Below are 18948 nucleotides of genomic sequence, written 5' to 3'. Positions count from 1 at the left end.
CGCCCGCATGCTCAGGGTCCAACTGATCGCCAGCTCTAGGGTTGGGAAAGGATTTCCCCAGGTCAGACTGGCAGGGACTTTGGGGGTTTTTCCCTTTCGCTGCAGCATGGGGCACGGGTTACTTGCAGGTTTAAACGAGTGTCAGTGGTGGATTCGCTCTAGTGTGAAGTCTTTAAACCATGATTTGAGGATATCAGTGGCTCTGACACAGGTCAGGGGTCTATTTCAGGAGTGGGGGGTGTGGTTCTGGGGCCTGGGAGGTGCAGCAGGTCAGATAGCTGATCATGATGGTCCCTTCTGACCTTAAGGTCCCTGAGTCATCCCAGCCTGTCTCCCTGCGGGGGGAGAGCCTGGCTCACTGGCACGCTGCACAGACCCGGTGCCCATCCTGGGGGTGAGCGTCCTGAGAGCTGCGTGTGCTCGGAAGCCAGGCTGGAGCCGAGCTGGAGGAAGCAGCCAATGCACTGGTATGTTCCCATGACCCTTTGCTTCGTGCCTCAAGCAGGGAGCCAAACCTGCCCCTGGCGCGCAGGGGGAGCACCCAGCTCGCCTGTGGGCAGCCGCCCTGGGGGATTTCAGAACTTTCCCCTCCATGCTGCATTTACTGTAACCGCCTTTGCTTCACCCAGCCCAGCTTCCCCAATTCACTGTCAAGCCGGAGTCAGACACTGGCTAGGAGTGGGGAGGGGAGCCAGGGGCTCTTGGAAGCTTGCCAGGCTGAGGACTCCAGATGGGTCTGGCAGCAATGACAAAGGGGCTGTTTCCAGGGCCAGAGTGGAGCATAGCCTGCCCAGGGGGCTTGAGTCTCCCTTGCATGGGCACAACAGCAGCAAAGACAGGTTACAAGCCCAGCAGGGACCCTGGGGACACGCGGCTCACTGGCCCTGCTCTGGATTCAAGCTTGCTTGCTAGGCTATGCCGTGCACAGCTCTTGGCAAGGCTCGAGCCAGGCTGGAGCTGCAGGGTGGAGATCTGTGATACGCACCTTCCAGCCCCTGCCAGGCCGCCCGGGCCCACGGGCTGTGATGCACCAGCCCTGCGGGCAGGCTGGGCTGGGTGCTCGGGGAACACAGCAGGAGTCCGAGCCCATGGTCTGGAGGGGTCAGGTGTGTGGTGCCCATGGTGGGGGCTGCTAGGGGAGGGAGCCCAAGGGAGGCTGCTCTCCAGGACACTGGGCCTTGCCCAGCGTGACAGACAGCGCCCAGGGAGAGGGGGTCAGGGTGGCAGTGTGAGCAGTGACATGGTGCAGGGGAGGGCCACAGGCAGAGGGTCTGTGGCCAGAAGAGAGGGCAGAGGGGGTGCACTGGCCCAGGGGGCTTCCATGCAGGGGCCCCAGGAGTACTGGACACTAATATGCAGAACCTTGAAAGCCAAGCAGGGTGACCGGACAGCAAGTGGGAAAAATCGGGACCGGGGTGAGGGGTAATAGGAGCCTATATAAGAAAAAGCCCCAAAACCCAGGACTGTCCCTATAAAATTGAGACATCTGGTCACCCTAGAGCTAAGGGAGGCTATGGGTCAGTGGTGGGGGGGGTTCCACAAGGCTCCTGAGTCCTTTTCCCAAGCTCCACACCAGGCCCTGGGCACCTTCAGCCCCAGCTCGCTGACCTCTGCAAGCAGCTGCCCTTCGCTCAGCATTTTCTCCTGCTTGGGGGTGGGGCAGGTCACAGTTTTCATTTGCCTCCTTGTGACATCTGAGCAGAGGAAACCTCACTTCCTTCCTGTGCCCGGGATGCAGAGTCAGCACCATGGGCTGGGCAGGAGCCATGCCCCGTCTTGGTGCATCAGGAGCTGGTGGGGCAGGGCATTACACTGTGGGCCCTGCAAGCCTGGGCACCCTGCCCCCTTCCCTGTGGGCAGTGGAAAGGAGCTCCATGCCATGGCACAGGATGGCAGCAGTGCCCACGCTTGGGCACTCTCCACCTCTGTGCAGGCCCTTCACACTAAGGCTAGTGCTGGAGCAACCCCCCAGCGGTGCTGAAAGGCTCTGCCCCTGCCCCCCTGCCCCCATGTCTCACTCCCTCGTTCTGCAGGGTCTGTGATGTTACCCAGTGGGCCTCCCCCCAGAGCTGGGAGCCCTCCAGCACCCCCACTCTGACAGGAACTTTCCAGTTAGCCCTCCCTGATGGGGCCGCTCCAATCTCTACTGTCCTGGCCCTGCTGCCAGGCTCCAATGTGCCAGGATGGCACGGCCTTGCTCTGCCCGGGGGCCAGGAAGCATTCCCCTGGGCCTGGCAGACGCCCCTCGCTCAGCAGCGCCCAGCACGGGGGGATGCCTGACTGAAAACGAAAGCAAAGGGAGAGGGGCAGCGAAGGGAAGAGCCCAGAGCCAGGACACAGCCCGGGACGGCCTGGTGAGGGCAGGGCTCCCCTCCTGCTCCCCAAGCCCCAGCCTGGCTCTCTAGCTACGCCACCAAGCTCCCCTCCCCCTGGCTGTGACAGCCTCTGGCCACCAAGACAGGAACTGCCTGTTCCTCTTCTGTCCAGTGCCGAGTTGCACAGCAGAGGAGCAGCTGCACCTGAGGGCGGGAGGCAGGCGACAGCTCAGGTACAGGGCAGGTGGCTCCATGGGGCAGGATGGGGGCAAGGACAGCGGGCAGGTGCCTCTTGCCCTGTGCCACCGAGCAGCGCGGTGTGCCCGGGCTCACCTCGACGTGGGGGTGCGTGAACGACCTCAGGGGAGTGCAGTGCCCGTTAGCCACAAGCCATCAGCTGTCTCGGCAGGGCATGGCCAGGCGGCCCCATCCTCACCCCTCAGCCGGAGTTGCGGCTCTGAGCAGACAAGGTGCAAAAGGCTGGCACAGGGGAGCCCTGCCGGTGGTGCTGAAGGGCAGAGGCAGCGTCGTGGCTGGGACCTTCCCTGCAAATGGCCTGAATGGTGAACATCTAGGAGACTGCCCACGAATGGCCCCAGGGTCGTGGCCGGGCATCCCTCCTTATGGGGCAGCAGTAACCCTGCAGGCACGGGCACCTGCTTCAAGTGCCCCCAGGGCTGGCAGCCCACAGAGAGTCCCGCTGAGCAAAAGGGCTGGCACTCAACCCCCAGCCTTGGAAAACAGCTGCCCCTCTTCCCAGAATGATCGTCCACTAGAGAAAATGGGGCTGGGGCTGGGGCTGGGGCTGGGGCCGAGGCCAAGCTGGAGCGCAGACCACCCCCCCCCCCATGCTCAGGCCAGAGTGCAGACCCCCCCCCAGCCCCACTAAGGCTCCCCGTGCTCAGGCCGGAGCGCAGACCCGCCCCCCCAGCCCCACTAAGGCCCCCGGTGCTCAGGCCGGAGCGCAGAGCATTTCTGCTGTCTCTAGCTCCATTTGCCCCTATCTTCAGCTCTGCTCTCCGCCCCACCTCCCTCCTCTCCCCACAAAGCCGCGGTTTGTGACTCTGCAGAGGAGCTACTTCCCCAGTTCTACTCTTCCCCAAGGCGCTCACTCCAAGCAGAGCTCCACAGCCAAGTACATCGGTTCCTGGGGGTTGGGGAGCCAGGGCTCCTGGGGCACCCAGCGCAATAATGGGGAGCAGGACCCGCTTCTCCCCCACCCCTCCCGCCACCTCCTTTGCATAATGGGTGTGCAGGCACCTGAGGGGCTTGGCTGGGGCTAGCGCTGCCTGGGCCTGGGGCATAATGCACTGGGAGTTGCTGCAGCATCCTCTTGCCAGCGGGGGAGCCTGGCTGGAGCAGCCCTGCCTGGGGCGTGGAACAGATAGGACCGAAGGGGTGTTCTCCTCCCCCCGTTTACAGCCTGCTTGTGTCTTGCTTCCCAGCTAGGAAGATGCTGGCACTCCTGGCAGCCCTGCTCCTCCTGCGCAGTGCGCCATCCAGCTGGGCGCATTGCTGGGGGTCTCCAAATTCAAACTCCTGCGTGGTCCTGGACTGGTCGGAATTCAGTAGCGATACTCAGCGAGCCCTGAACCTCAGCAGCCATGGCATCAGGGAAATCACTGGTCCTGCCCGGCTGCGGGAGTCAGTCAACACGCTGGATCTGTCCTTTAACTGCCTGCAGACCCTTCCCCCGGATTTCCTCTCCCAGGCACGTGCTCTCAGGCAGCTTTACCTGCAGCACAACCAGCTGCGGGGACTGCCCTCCGAGTTCTTCAAGAGCGCCACCAGCCTGCAGAGCCTGGTCGTGGACTGCAAGTGTGACGTGGTGGGGAGCGTGGTCAGCCACTGCAATAGCCCCACCAACAGCACAAACCGCACCTGCCACTGCCACTCAGAGCAGGAGAAAACCGAGTTCTACAACGTCACCGAGTTCTACACGCGGCACTGCCAGCCTCTTTGCACGCCACTCTGCGTGGCCATCACCAGCTCCGTGCTGGCCTTGCTGCTGCTGGCAGGGGGCCTGGCTGTGGCCTTGTTCCTGCTCAGGAGGAGACAGGCCTCTGTCGTCCACAGCAAACGGGAATCCACCGCATCCATCACCCACGGCCAGCCACGCTACATCAGCCGCAACACAGAGACGGGCCCCGGCCAGGCCAGCGACTATGAAAATGTCTTCATTGGCCACTCCCAGCCAGTCGGGCAATACGAGTGTCTGGAGAGAAAGGGAATGCAGTACAGGTGAGCACCGACTCAGCATGAACCCCCCAAGGCAGCATCCCTGGGGTACCAGGTCCCCTTCCCTCAGAGCAGGTAACCTGGGAGCCTGCATCCATGGGGATCGATCGATGGATCGAGAGGGTGGGTGGGGATCAGATAGATAGATAGATAGATAGTGTGATAAAGTTCCTCCTCTACCTTGGTGGGTCCTGCGCTTATTGACGGATTTTGCTAGCCTCAGAGATATTCCTGTGTTGGATCAGGAGTTGGGAGGTTTTGGGGGGAATCCGGGCCCACCCTCTACCCTGGGTTCCAGCCCAGGGCCCTGTGGACTGCAGCTGTCTAGAGTGCCTCCTGGTACAGCTGTGCGACAGCTACAACTCCCGGGGCTACCTCCCCATGGCCTCCTCCAAACACCTTCTTTGTCCTCACCACGGGGCCTTCCTCCTGATGTCTGTTATCGCTTGTACTCCCTTAGTCCTCCAGCAGCACGTTGTCTCACTCCCAGCTCCTTACTGTCACGGAGTCACCGGGCGATGCTCTGGAACTGCTCCCACAAAGCCAGGCAGGACTTTGGGGAGCCTCCTCTCCCTTGGAGCAAACTTGTTCAGGGCAAGAAGCTCACATGGCTTCACCTCCTGGGTCTCTCTTTGGAGCATTCAGCATCCTCTGCCCCTCCGTGCGCTTTCCCCAGTAAGTCGCCCAGGCGGGGGAAGCCACAGGGTCCTGCGCCCCCACTTTGCAGTCAGACGTGACTCTCAGCCAACGAGTAACACAGAGGTTTATTCAATGACAGGAACAGGGTCTATAACAGCTTGTAGATACAGCAAACCAGACTCCTCGTCCAGGTCCATTCTGGGGGGCAGTGAGCCAGACCCCCACATCTGCACTTCACTCCTCGTCCCCCGCCAGCTCCAGACTAACAACCCCCTCCAGCCCCTCTTCCTCTGCTCAGCTCCTTTCCTAGGCCAGGAGGTCACCTGACCTCTTTGTCTCCAACACCTTCAGTTGGCACCTTTGCAGAGGAGGCCTAGGCATGGGGTCGGCATTGGACATCGTGATGGCTTTAAGCTCCCGAAGGTCCCCACTAAACCAGATCATCCCATCTTCCTGAGGGACCACCCTTATGGGTGAGGCCCATGGGCTGTAAAATGGCTGGATCATATCTAAAGCCAGCATGTCCTTGACCTCTCTCTCCAGGTTCTGGGCTGCTTTCCCAGTGACTCTGAACGGGGAACACCTGATGGGGAGATTGGCTCCCACCTCAGGGAAGAGATCCACCAGGGGGTCTTCCCCCTTCTCCTCCCAATCCTCCCCTTTCAGGTCCAGGGGTCCCCTCACTCTCCTCCCATCCTGTGGATTCCTGGGGCACCACCAGCTGCCTCCCGATTTCCCCCAGTTCTACTTCCCCTTGGGGAGCCCATTCCTGGTACAGGAATCCCTCCTCCTGCAGGACTCTGTCCCTGCAGCCTTCCCCAAGGGGGTTTGTGGCGCTGTGGCCAGCAAGTTCCCTCAGCTTCTCCAAGGAGGGATCCCTCTGCAGCTCAATCCGGGATTCAGCTGCTGGGGCAGGGAGTGGGACCTTCTCCCTCTCGCTGGCTGGGCCTGGGGTCACAGCCCCCCTGAGCCCTGTCCCTGGTGGCTCCCTCCCTGCTGTGTAATCACTTCCCAGCAGCACGTCTGGACCAGGCAAACCTGTTTGGCAGCCGACCTGCCCTGCATGGGTGTCCCCTCACTCAGCTGGGGTCTCAGCTCCCCCCATGCTCAGCGCTGCCCTTGCTGTCCCAGTGGGGCAGGCAGCGAGCTCTCTGCTCTGGTCACAGCATCAGAGCCAGCGTGAGCCCCCTCTCTGGTGTGCAGGGGGCAGGGAGCATCTCTCCCTCCCCCTCAGCCCCAAGGGGCTGGTTACAGATAGGCAGGTATCCTGAGCCCAGCAGCCCCTCCCCGCTGCCAGCCAGGTCATTTGCATTTTCACTGACCATTTCCATCCTAGCCAGTTGGTTCCCTGGATTTGAATTCAAACCCTTGGCCATTACAGGAGCGGGGCCTGGATCCTGTCCCATGGGGAGACAGTCACCCCCCAACAGGGCCTCCCAGCCGATATCCTGGAGAACCCCAACCACCAGCCAGCCCGACGCCTCCTGGGTCTGCACAGGGATCCAGGCCATAGGCAGAGCGAGAGGCTTCAACCCGGGGACCTTCACCCAGGTCTCACAGCCCCTCAGCATCTGCACCACCACAGTTCTCTCTGTCCCAGGGTCTCGCCAGATTCTGGACCTTAGCGTCCAAAATTTGGGGGTTAGCATGAAAACCTCCAAGCTTAGTTACCAGCTTGGACCTGGTACTGCTGCCACCACCCAAAAAATTAGAGTGTTTTGGGGCACTCTGGTCCCCCTGAAAAACCTTCCCTGGGGACCACAAGACCCAAATCCCTTGAGTCTCACAACAAAGGGAAATAATCCTGATTCCCTTCCCCCCTCCAGGTGCTCCTGGAGAGATACACAGACACAAGCTCTGTGAAACTACGCAGAGTGAGTCCCCCTCTCCGTTCCCAATCCTGGAACAAAAGCACTTTCCTCTTCACCCAGAGGAAATGCAAAATCAGGCTAGCAATCCAACACACAGCTCTCCCCTTGATTTCTTCCTCCCACCAATTCCCTGGTGAGTACAGACTTAATTTCCCTGAAGTAAAGAAAAACTCCAACAGGTCTTAAAAGAAAACTTTATATAAAAAAGAAAGAAAAAATACAAATGTTCTCTCTGTATTAAGATGATACAACACAGGGTCAATTGCTTAAAAGAATATTGAATAAACAGCCTTATTCAAAAAGAATACAAATCAAAGCATTTCCAGCACTTATATTCATGCAAATACCAAAGAAAAGAAACCATAGAACTTACTATCTGATCTCTTTGTCCTTACACTTAGAAACAGAAGACTAGAAAATAGAACTACTTCTCCAAAGCTCAGAGGAAACAGGCAGACAGACAAAAGACTCAGAGACACACTTCCCTCCACCCAAGGTTGAAAAAATCCGGTTTCCTGATTGGTTCTCTGGTCAGGTGTTTCAGGTGAAAGAGACATTAACCCTTAGCTATCTGTTTATGACACGCCCCCCAAATTGCAGACAGTGGGGAAGCTCACTGGCGGCAATTTCCTTCTAGAACTTGAAAATAAACAGATTAATACAACACATGCACCTTTACATATACTACTAAGTATATAACTAACAGACTTTTACATTTTAAGAACACTTTTTAACTACTGGATTCTGGGAAACTCTCACGGGAGAGTGCATCAGCAACTTTGTTAGAAGCTCCTGTGATGTGTTGAATTTCAAAATCAAAATCTTGGAGAGCTAAACTCCAACGAAGAAGTTTCTTGTTGTTCCCCTTGGCAGTATGAAGCCACTTTAGTGCAGCATGGTCAGTTTGTAGTTGGAACCGCCGTCCCCAAACATATGGGCGTAGCTTTTCCAGGGCGTACACAATGGCATAGCATTCCTTTTCACTGACTGACCAGTGACTTTCCCTCTCAGACAGTTTCTTGCTGAGAAACACGACAGGATGGAAGTTGTGATCGGTTGCTTCCTGCATGAGCACTGCTCCTATACCACGCTCAGATGCATCTGTGGTTACTAGGAATGGCTTGTTAAAGTCCGGGGCCCTGAGCACAGGGTCCGACATGAGCGTTGCCTTAAGCTGGGTAAAGGCTTTTGACACTCATCAGTCCACTTAACGGCATTTGGCTGGGTCTTTTTGGTCAGGTCGGTCAATGGGGCAGCGATTTGGCTGTAGTGTGGTACAAATCGCCTGTAGTATCCGGCCAAGCCTAAGAAGGATTGGACCTGTTTCTTGACCTTGGGACAGGCCACTTTTGGATAGCATCCACCTTGGCCTGTAGGGGGTTTATGGTTCCTCGACCCACCTGGTGCCCCAGGTAAGTTACTCTGTTTTGGCCTATTTGACACTTTTTGGCCTTAACAGTTAGTCCTGCCTGCCTGATGCGCTCAAAGACCTTTTCCAGGTGGAGTAGGTGTTCGGGCCAGGAGTCTGAAAAAATGGCCACATCATCGAGGTAGGCAACTGCAAATTCTCCCAGTCCAGCTAGTAGACCATCTACCAGCCTCTGGAAGGTGGCGGGTGCATTTCGAAGGCCGAAAGGAAGGACATTGAATTCATACACCCCCGCATGGGTGACGAATGCTGACCTCTCCTTGGCAGGTTCATCTAGCGGTACTTGCCAGTACCCCTTGGTTAAGTCTATTGTAGAGATGAACTGGGCACGTCCCAACTTTTCCAATAGCTCATCAGTACGTGGCATCGGATAGTTGTCCGGACGAGTTACAGCATTTAGCTTACGGTAGTCCACGCAAAAGCGTATTTCCCCATCTGGTTTGGGTACCAGAACCACTGGAGATGCCCATGCACTGGTAGATGAGCGGATTATACCCATCTGTAGCATGTTCTGGATCTCCCGTTCTATAGCAGCTTGGGCATGAGGAGACACCCGGTAGGGTGGGGTTCTGATTGGGTGAGCATTACCTGTATCAATGGAGTGGTATGCCCGTTCAGTCCGTCCTGGGGTGGCTGAGAACAATGGGGCGAAGCTAGTGCACAGCTCCTTGATTTGTTGCCGCTGCAGACGTTCCAGGGTGGTTGAGAGGTTCACCTCTTCCACGCCACCGTCTTTTTTCCCGTCGTAGTAGACACCGTCAGGCCACTCAGCATCATCTCCCTGGACTGTAAACTGACAAACCTGTAAGTCTCTGGAATAGAAAGGCTTGAGAGAATTAACATGGTACACTTTAGGCTTTAGTGAGGAATTGGGAAATGCTATGAGGTAGTTTACAGCTCCCAGGCGCTCTTGGACCGTGAATGGCCCTTCCCATGATGCTTCCATCTTATGGGCCTGTTGCGCCTTCAAGACCATAACCTGGTCTCCTACCTTGAAGGAACGTTCTCTGGCATGTCTGTCATACCAGGCCTTTTGCTCTTCTTGAGCATCCTTTAGGTTCTCTCTAGCAAGGGCTAAAGAGTGTCGGAGGGTGCTTTGTAGGTTGCTTACAAAGTCCAGAATGTTAGTTCCTGGAGAAGGCGTAAACCCCTCCCATTGCTGCTTCACCAACTGTAATGGCCCCTTAACCTCGTGACCATACACAAGTTCAAATGGTGAAAACCCTAAACTGGGATGTGGTACAGCCCTGTAGGCAAACAGCAACTGCTGCAACACTAGGTCCCAATTATTGGAGAATTCGTTGATGAATTTTCGTATCATGGCCCCCAAAGTTCCATTGAACCTTTCCACCAGGCCATTGGTTTGATGGTGGTACGGGGTGGCAACCAAGTGATTCACCCCATGAGTTTCCCACAGTTTTTCCATGGTCCCTGCCAGGAAATTAGACCCTGAATCTGTAAGGATGTCAGAGGGCCAACCTACCCTGGCAAAGATGTCTGTTAGGGCCAGGCACACAGTGTTAGCCCTGGTGTTGCCTAGAGCTACTGCTTCTGGCCATCGGGTAGCAAAGTCCACTAAAGTCAGTACGTACTGCTTTCCTCTGGGCGTCTTTTTTGGGAAAGGGCCCAGAATATCCACAGCTACTCGCTGAAATGGGACCTCAATTATGGGGAGTGGCTGGAGAGGGGCCTTGACCTGGTCTTGAGGCTTTCCCACTCTTTGGCATACCTCACAAGACCGGACATACTTGGCAACGTCCTTGCCCATCCCCTCCCAGTGGAAGGACTTCCCCAACCGGTCCTTGGTTCGGTTCACCCCAGCATGGCCACTGGGATGATCATGGGCTAAGCTTAAGAGCTTCCCCCGGTACTTAGTTGGAACCACCAACTGTTTTTGCGGCTGCCATTCTTCCCGGTGTCCACCAGAAAGAATTTCCTTGTATAAAAGTCCTTGGTCTATAACAAACCGGGATCGATTAGAAGAGCTGAGAGGCGGTGGGGTGCTCCGTGCCGCCGCCCACGCTTTCTGAAGGCTGTCATCTGCTTCCTGCTCAGCCTGGAACTGTTCCCTTGAGGCTGGGGTCACCAGTTCTTCCTCAGACTGTGGACTTGGGCTTGGTCCCTCTGGAAGCGATGTAGGTGATGGGGTTGTTTCCGTTGCTGGTGAACCGCTCTCCGCTGGTGCACCTGAGGGTATTTCAGGCTCTGGCTGAGCCTTTTGGGTATGGCTGTTTTTGCTTCTGCCAGTTCTGGCTCGCTGGCGCCCTCTGGCGTTGAGTTTGAAGATGTGGTTGCACTTGCTGGTGCTGGTTGCTGTTCCAGTTCCGGGCCTGGGACTGGAGATGCTGTGGCTGTTTCAGTGGTAGGCATGGAATCCGGGTCCACTGCCTCTGTCTGGGTCTCTGGTAACACAGACGGGGCTTCTGTGGACGGCTCAGGAACAGGAATGGGTCTGGAAGCTTGCCTGGTTTGGCTACGGGTAACCATTCCCACTCTCTTGGCCCGCCTCACCTGGTTGGCCAAGTCTTCCCCCAGTAGCATGGGGATAGGATAATTGTCATAGACTGCAAAAGTCCACATTCCTGACCAGCCTTTGTACTGGACAGGCAGTTGAGCTGTAGGCAAGTCTACAGCTTGTGACATGAAGGGGTAAATTGTAACTTTGGCCTTTGGGTTGATGAATTTGGGGTCAACGAAGGATTGGTGGATAGCTGACACTTGTGCCCCCGTGTCTCTCCACGCAGTAACCTTCTTTCCGCCCACTCTCAAATTTTCCCTTCGCTCCAAGGGTATTTGAGAGGCATCCGGGCCTGGGGATCTTTGGTGTGATGGTGGTGTAATGAATTGCACTCGCATGGTGTTCTTGGGACAGTTGGCCTTGATATGTCCCGGTTCATTACACTTAAAGCATCTTCCATCTGATGGTTCACTGGGCCGAGGTGAGTTACTGGAGACTGGTGAGGTTGAAGAGTAGGGTATCTGTGGCTTTACTTGGGTGGTATGGAGGGTCTTTGGCTGTCCTCGGTTGTAGGGTTTATGGTCTGTGTGCCCCCTGGGGTAATCGTTCCCCTTGACAGTAGCTTTTTTGCTTTCTGCCAGTTCCATCCATTTGGCTCCAATCTCCCCTGCCTCAGCGATAGTTTTGGGATTTCTATCTTGTATGTACCGTGTGATGTCTTCAGGAACACCATCCAAGAACTGCTCCATTTGTATGAGGAGGTTCACTTCTTCCAAGGTTTGAATGTTGTTTCCTGTTAACCAGGCCTCATAGTTTTTTGCAATGTAGTAGGCGTGTTTGGGAAATGACACCTCTGGTTTCCATTTTTGGGTTCTGAAGCGCCGACGGGCATGATCTGGGGTTATCCCCATCCTGTATCTGGCCTTGGTTTGAAAAAGTTTATAGTCATTCATTTGCGGCTTGGGCATTTCAGCTGCCACCTCTGCTAAAGGTCCACTGAGGTATGGCCTTAATTCTACCATGTACTGGTCTTCGGGGATGCTGTACCCAAGACAGGCTCTTTCAAAATTTTCCAAGAAGGCCTCGGTGTCATCACCTGCCTTGTAGGTGGGAAATTTCCTGTGCTGGGGAGCAATAATTGGCGCCGGGTTGTTAGGGTTGGCTGGCACATGCAGCCCAGCTTTTGCCATCTCCAGTTCATGTTTTCTCTGTTTTTCCTTCTCTTCATTCTCTTTTTGTTGTTTTTTCCATTTCTTTTGTTGTTTTTCCATTTCTTTTTGGTGCTTTTCCATTTCTTTTTGGTGCTTTTCCATTTCTTTTTGGTGCTTTTCCATTTCTCGGCGGTGGGCTGCCTCATCTTCTGCTTGTTTCCTTCGGTAGGCCACCTCTTCTTCTTCTAGTTTTCTTTTGTGTGCTGCCTCTTGGGCTGCCTGTTCTCTTTGGAAGGCTGCCAGTTTGAGGCTTTCTTCCTTTTCTTTCATCTCCATCTGTCGCCTGTGTTCAGCGTCTTTGATTTGTTCTTCGGCGTCAATCCTTGCCTTAGAAGTCATGGTTCCTGTTTTCTTGTGTTGGAGTGCCCTCCGATGTTTATCTTCTGAACTGCAGGCTCTCTGTTGCCTCCTGAAGTCTGCCTAGCAACAGTGCTTTTTTCCTTTTCTCTCTAGCTAATGTTCAATGAAGGGAAACCAGAAAAACCACTTTATTTGCATGCATATAGAGTGCTGGTACTGCACTCTCAATGGGAGTGCTATTGCTGACAATAGACCTGTCAATAGTCTGCTAATGGCTTCTCGCTTAACATGCAAACCACAAACTGCTAGAGAGAGCAGAAAAAAAAAATTCTCTCTGGTTCCCTTTTAAAACCAAACTGTTTCTCTCTGCTAAAAAACCCTTAGCAGAGAAAAGAAAAATATAATATTCCTACTGGCTTCTGGATTCTGTCTATCTCCCGCCACTGCCACCATGACATAACCTTATTCCCAGATTCTGGACCTTAGCGTCCAAAATTTGGGGGTTAGCATGAAAACCTCCAAGCTTAGTTACCAGCTTGGACCTGGTACCTGCTGCCACCACCCAAAAAATTAGAGTGTTTTGGGGCACTCTGGTCCCCCTGAAAAACCTTCCCTGGGGAACCACAAGACCCAAATCACTTGAGTCTCACAACAAAGGGAAATAATCCTGATTCCCTTCCCCCCTCCAGGTGCTCCTGGAGAGATACACAGACACAAGCTCTGTGAAACTACGCAGAGTGAGTCCCCCTCTCCGTTCCCAATCCTGGAACAAAAGCACTTTCCTCTTCACCCAGAGGAAATGCAAAATCAGGCTAGCAATCCAACACACAGCTCTCCCCTTGATTTCTTCCTCCCACCAATTCCCTGGTGAGTACAGACTTAATTTCCCTGAAGTAAAGAAAAACTCCAACAGGTCTTAAAAGAAAGCTTTATATAAAAAAGAAAGAAAAAATACAAATGTTCTCTCTGTATTAAGATGATACAACACAGGGTCAATTGCTTAAAAGAATATTGAATAAACAGCCTTATTCAAAAAGAATACAAATCAAAGCATTTCCAGCACTTATATTCATGCAAATACCAAAGAAAAGAAACCATAGAACTTACTATCTGATCTCTTTGTCCTTACACTTAGAAACAGAAGACTAGAAAATAGAACTACTTCTCCAAAGCTCAGAGGAAACAGGCAGACAGACAAAAGACTCAGAGACACACTTCCCTCCACCCAAGGTTGAAAAAATCCGGTTTCCTGATTGGTTCTCTGGTCAGGTGTTTCAGGTGAAAGAGACATTAACCCTTAGCTATCTGTTTATGACAAGGCCATAGGCAGAGCGAGAGGCTTCAACCCGGGGACCTTCACCCAGGTCTCACAGCCCCTCAGCATCTGCACCACCACAGTTCTCTCTGTCCCAGGGTCTCGCCCCCGCAGGCGTGTTTCCCCACTGACCTCTGGGCAGCCCCCATGTCTCTCCGCTCCGCCATTGCCAGTCCATGCTGCTGCTGCTTCTCTTGCAGTTTTTCCTTGGGCTCTTGCTCCCATCCCATCCGTCTCCGATCCCCTGATGGGGAACCAGATCGTGAAGACCCTCCTCTGATTGGGGACCAGACTCCCAGGGATGCCTGTCTGATGCTCCAGCTGCTCCCAGATCCTCTTGTAGCCCCATCTGGGTCAGGAATCTGCTCCTCAGAGCGGTCCTCCTCAGAGCGGTCCTCCTCCTCTAACTGCGATTAACTGTGCCTTGGTGAATTTCCCCATGCGTAACCCTCTCTTTGTGCACAGGATCACAATGTCCTTCTCAAGGAGATGGTGACAGGCCATCACTTCACCATTCCCAAGTGGCTCTGGACTCACAGGCTTGTGTGCTCTTGGCTCCCCCATGGTTTCCAGGAAGAACCCCTGGTGTGCCAGCCGTTCTCGTGATCACCACCTCTTTGCCAGGGTCGAGCTGCAGACTCCTCCGCCCCTGGGACCGCTCCTGCAATTCCCAGGGGAACCCTGCTACTGCAAAATCCTTCTCTCTCCCAGGGTCAAGCGGCAAGCTCCTCCGCCCCTGAGACTGCTCGCTGCCATCCTCAGGGGGACCCGGTTACTCCAACAGTCCTTCTCGCTGGTCACACACTCCCAGAGGTTAACCACCCCCTGAAACCGTCCCACTCTGAGCCTTCAGCACGCCTGGTCCTCATTATCCCCCCTTCGTTTTACTGTTCCCCAGTCACTTACTGCAAGCAGCACCATTCACGGGGTGCAATACATCCCATCTCTGCCACCAGTTGTCACAGAGTCACTGGGCGATGCTCTGGAACTGCTCCCCACAAAGCCAGGCAGGACTTTGGGGAGCCTCCTCTCCCTCGGAGCAGACTGTCTCCAGGGCAAGAAGCTCCCACGGCTTCACCTCCTGGGTCTCTCCTTGGAGCATTCAGCATCCGCTGTCCCTCCGTGCGCTTCCCACAGGGAGTCCGCCCCGGCGGGGTCCTGGGGAAGCCACAGGGTCCTGCACCCCCACTTCACAGTCAGACGTGACTCTCAGCCAGCCAGTAAAACAGAGGTTTATTCGATGACAGGAACAGGGTCTAAAACAGAGCTTGTAGGTACAGAGAGCCGGACCCCTCGGCCGGGTCCATTCTGGGGGGCAGTGAGCCAGACCCCCCACGGCTGCACTTCACTCCTCGTCCCCACCAGCTCCAGACTAACAACCCCCTCCAGCCCCTCCTCCTCTGCTCCGTTCCTTTCCCGGGCCAGGAGGTCACCTGATCCCTTTGTCTCCAACACCTTCAGCTGGCACCTTTGCAGAGGAGGGGCCCAGGCCATCAGTTGCTAGGAGACAGAGTGCCAGGCATTTAGGTGCACTGGCCCTTTGCTCTGCAGCAATCACACCCTTATTCCACCACCTAGATACTTAAGAACTGCACAGGGGACACTGAGGCACCAACACAGTATTCAGAGCAAACTTTAAGAACATTCCCAGTTCGTCACACTTACACACACACACCACTAATTGGAGTGAGAGCCTTTTTACACCATGTGTCCTGATTAGCCTTAATTACTTCTACTAACTTCCCAATTGGCTACAGGTGTCCTAATTAGCCTGCTGTCACGGAGTCCTCGGGCGATGCTCTGGAACTGCTCCCCACAAAGCCAGGCAGGACTTTGGGGAGCCTCTTCTCCCTTGGAGCAGACTGTCTCCAGGGCAAGAAGCTCATACGGCTTCACCTCCTGGGTCTCTCCTTGGAGCATTCAGCATCCTCTGCCCCTCCGTGCGCTTCCCACAGTGAGCCCGCCCAGGCAGGGTCCTGGGGAAGCCACAGGGTCCCGCACCCCCACTTCGCAATCAGACGTGACTGTTAGCCAGCCAGTAACACAGAGGTTTATTTAGATAACAGGAACACAGTCCAAAACAGGTCTTATCGGTACAGACAACAAGACCCCCTTTAGTTAGGTCCATCTGGGGCCCCAGGGAGGCCACAGCCCTGTTGGAAGCCCAAGCCCCATCGGGGCACCCCTCTCTATTTCCCAGTCAGCTCCAAACTGAAACTCCCTCCAGCCTTTCACTCAGCCTCCCCCCAGCTCCTCCCCCAGCCTTTTTCCAGTGTCCTGGGCAGAGGTGTCACCTGGCCTTCAACCCCCCTCCTGGGGTCTCAGGTTACATGCTCAGGTATCCTCCCTTCCCCAAGGCAGGCAGTCCCAGCACAACTCCCCTGCAACCTTCCCAGGTCAATACTCCCCACTCAGCATTCACAGAACACAGCCAGAACATGCCCCCTTCGTCACACCTGCCTGCCTTAATTAGTTCTAGAAAGTTCCTGAGTGTTCTGGAATAGTCCCTGTTATCTTACCCAGGGAAAAGGGACCTGCTTAACCTGGAGCTAATGTATCTACCTTCCACCACTCTCTTGTAGCCATCTGGCCTGACCCTGTGATGATAGATCGATAGCTAGGTGAGTGTGTATGTATGGATAGATAGATAGATAGATAGATTGAGGGGGTTAGCCACCCACCCTCCTCTCCGAGGGGTCATCAGTCAGTTTGGGTTATTTATGATAAGAGCCATGTCTGGCTGGTTGGGCTCGTGGGCTCAGGCCGAGCACCTTAGAAACAGAGCCTCCACTGGGAGGCTCTTAACCCTTTAAACACTCTGGGAACCCAAGGAGCTATCACCCAGTGTCTGGGTGAAACATGCCAGATGTTGAGGGCCGGATGAGCTGTTCGGATGCACCTGCGGCTGCAGCAGGCTGAGGCTGGGTTCTGGCCTCACCCAAGATGTTTCATCAGAGCAGAGGAGGGTTTTAAGCAACGTCCTGCCTAATTCCCTCCCTTCCCCCCACCCATGGGGCAACCTTGCCTTGGCAAATCTGCAGAGCCAGAGGATTCGGCCTAACTGGCAGGGGAGGGGTTAACCCTGAGGCTTTCCTGAAACCAGGGATGGTGAAACAGCCTCCGATGAAATTAACAAATATGAGAAGTTTGGGGAGGTAGTTTGAGAAAAGCATCTCACTCATCACCCTCGGGGCATGATGGGTGAGTCAGTCCCTGCCCCCTAGTCCCTGCCACGGCACTCTCCCCTCCTCCCCCCCAGGCCCTGCCATGGTGCTCCATCCCCCTCCCCCCCAGGCCCTGCCACAGCGCTCCGTCCTCCTCGCCCCCCCCCAGGCCCTGCCACGGCACTGTGTCCCACACCCCCAGCCCTGCCATGGCTCTCCGTCTCATCGGCCTCCAGGCCCTGCCACAACACTCCATCCCCCCCGCCAACCCAGGCCCTGCCACGGCACTCTGTCCCCCTCCCTCCCCAGGCTCTGCCATGGTGCTCCACCCCCCTCCCTCCCCAGGCCCTGCCACAGCACTCTGTCTCCCCAGTCAGTCACATGTCACTCCACATCCCACAAACCTACCTCCCGCAGCTGGTGTCTGAATTTGCCACAGAGAAATTCTTGCGACAAAGTCAGTTTCCTGGCTAAAAGGACCAGAAGCTCGTGACCAGACTCCAGCCGTGGGGGTGACATTCCCCTGTGCTAGGAGCTGTGGCCCTGGGCCTGCCACGTCTCCAGGAGCTGGGGCCCAATCCCTTCCCTCCCATGCACCCTGGGGCAGCATTGACATGGAGCAGAAGGCCGGTCGGGTGCTAGCCAGGAGACCTGGGCTCTGCCACAGCCCCCCACAGGCTCTAGGACAGGTCACCCCAGCTCCCCTTGGGCCTCAGCTCCCCCTCGCCGGGTCATTGGCAGACTGCGCGCCACTCACACACTGCAGTGTAAATACATCTCGGCCGTTCTCTCCACTTAACCCCCGTCAATGGAGCCACCCCAGGCTGACCAGCCAGCCGATGCCAGTCCAGAGGGGATTCACACCCTGGGGGCAGAGCCTCTGGGGCTGACCCTGTCTGTCCCCAGGCGCTAAGCACAGGAGTGGGTGGCAGAGGCCCTAGCCCACTCCAGAAGTGTAACCAGGGCCCTCTCCACCGTCTGTCGCAGAGTCCAGCAGCTGGTGGACGAGGAGTGTTACATGGAGAGCGACACCTGCCACGGAGACCAGCCCATTTACGCCAACACCCAGCAGCTGTACAGCAGCAGCTTCCCTGTGCCCAGTGACAGCGAGGAGGTGTACATCGTCCCGGACAAATGAGCCCTCTGCCCGCCCGGAGGCACCCCAGCCCTGCCTGTCTCTGGGGAGCGGGCTTGGGCAGCGGGGGAGCGTGGGTGCCACAGTCCCGTTCAGCAGCTATGACCATGTGTCACGCCCAGGGGAGGGGACTGCTGGGGATCCCAATTAAAGCAAAATCACCTGGCAATTGCTTCCCCCCCCCAACCCCGGGTATTACCCTGCAGCCATGACCCAGTCGAGCCCCGCTGGAATGCAGACAGCTCAGGTTTCCCCGGGGGGGCTGGAATTTCCCCTCCCCCATACAGAGGGAGAGCTCCCCACAGGGCCGGGGAGGGGATCCTACCCTGCATCAGTCTGCAAATTCCTCCAGAAATAGCTCCCGCTTCTCCTGCCAAAGTGCCTGGTTCTGCGCCAGGCTGGCTGAGCCGCTGCTGGGACCCAAACACCAGCAATTTGGCCTCCATGCGGTTTCCTCTGCACCTGGGAATTGTGGGGGCGGGGGGGGGGTGTCACAGAGTCCCTGGGCGATGCTCTGGAACTGCTCCTCACAAAGCCAGGTAGGACTTTGGGGAGCCTCCTCTCCCTCGGAGCAGACTGTCTCCAGGGCAAGAAGCTCATACGGCTTCACCTCCTGGGTCTCTCCTTGGAGCATTCAGCATCCTCTGTCCCTCCGTGCGCTTCCCCCAGCGAGCCTGCCCCAGCGGGGCCCTGGGGAAGCCACAGGGTCCTGCACCCCCACTTTGCAGTCAGACGTGACTCTCAGCCAGCCAGTAACTCAGAGGTTTATTTGTTGACAGGAACAGGGTCTAAAACAGAGCTTGTAGGTACAGAGAGCCGGACCCCTCGGCCGGGTCCATTCTGGGGGGCAGTGAGCCAGACAACCCCGTCTGC

At 55.9% G+C, this 18948-nt stretch overlaps 1 protein-coding gene across 2 annotated transcripts; it reads left to right on the top strand.

Moving 5' to 3' along the window:
• Positions 1–2436: 2436 nt before the first annotated feature.
• LOC115638740 lies at positions 2437–18620 on the top strand. Of its 2 annotated transcripts, none has more exons than XM_030540691.1 (3): positions 2437–2548; positions 3765–4556; positions 17928–18620. In XM_030540691.1, the coding sequence occupies exons 2-3, from the start codon at positions 3769–3771 to the stop codon at positions 18076–18078; spliced, it is 939 nt and encodes a 312-aa protein (XP_030396551.1). In that variant the 5' UTR covers positions 2437–2548; positions 3765–3768; the 3' UTR covers positions 18079–18620. The 2 variants fall into 2 exon arrangements, with proteins under 2 accessions (XP_030396551.1, XP_030396550.1); XM_030540690.1 differs by having other exon boundaries at positions 3761–4556.
• The last annotated feature ends 328 nt before the right edge of the window (positions 18621–18948 follow it).

This window comes from Gopherus evgoodei, chromosome 22, assembly GCF_007399415.2.
Source record: "Gopherus evgoodei ecotype Sinaloan lineage chromosome 22, rGopEvg1_v1.p, whole genome shotgun sequence".
Classification (NCBI taxonomy): Eukaryota; Metazoa; Chordata; order Testudines; family Testudinidae; genus Gopherus; species Gopherus evgoodei.
This window is presented reverse-complemented; position numbering and strand designations above follow the sequence as displayed.

Coding starts and splice junctions, on each gene's coding strand:
- LOC115638740 (XM_030540691.1), top strand. CDS start 3,769: ATGCTGGCACTCCTGGCAGCCCTGCTCCTCCTGCGCAGTGCGCCATCC. Junction 4,557..17,927: donor AGAAAGGGAATGCAGTACAG/GTGAGCACCGAC, acceptor CGTCTGTCGCAG/AGTCCAGCAGCTGGTGGACG.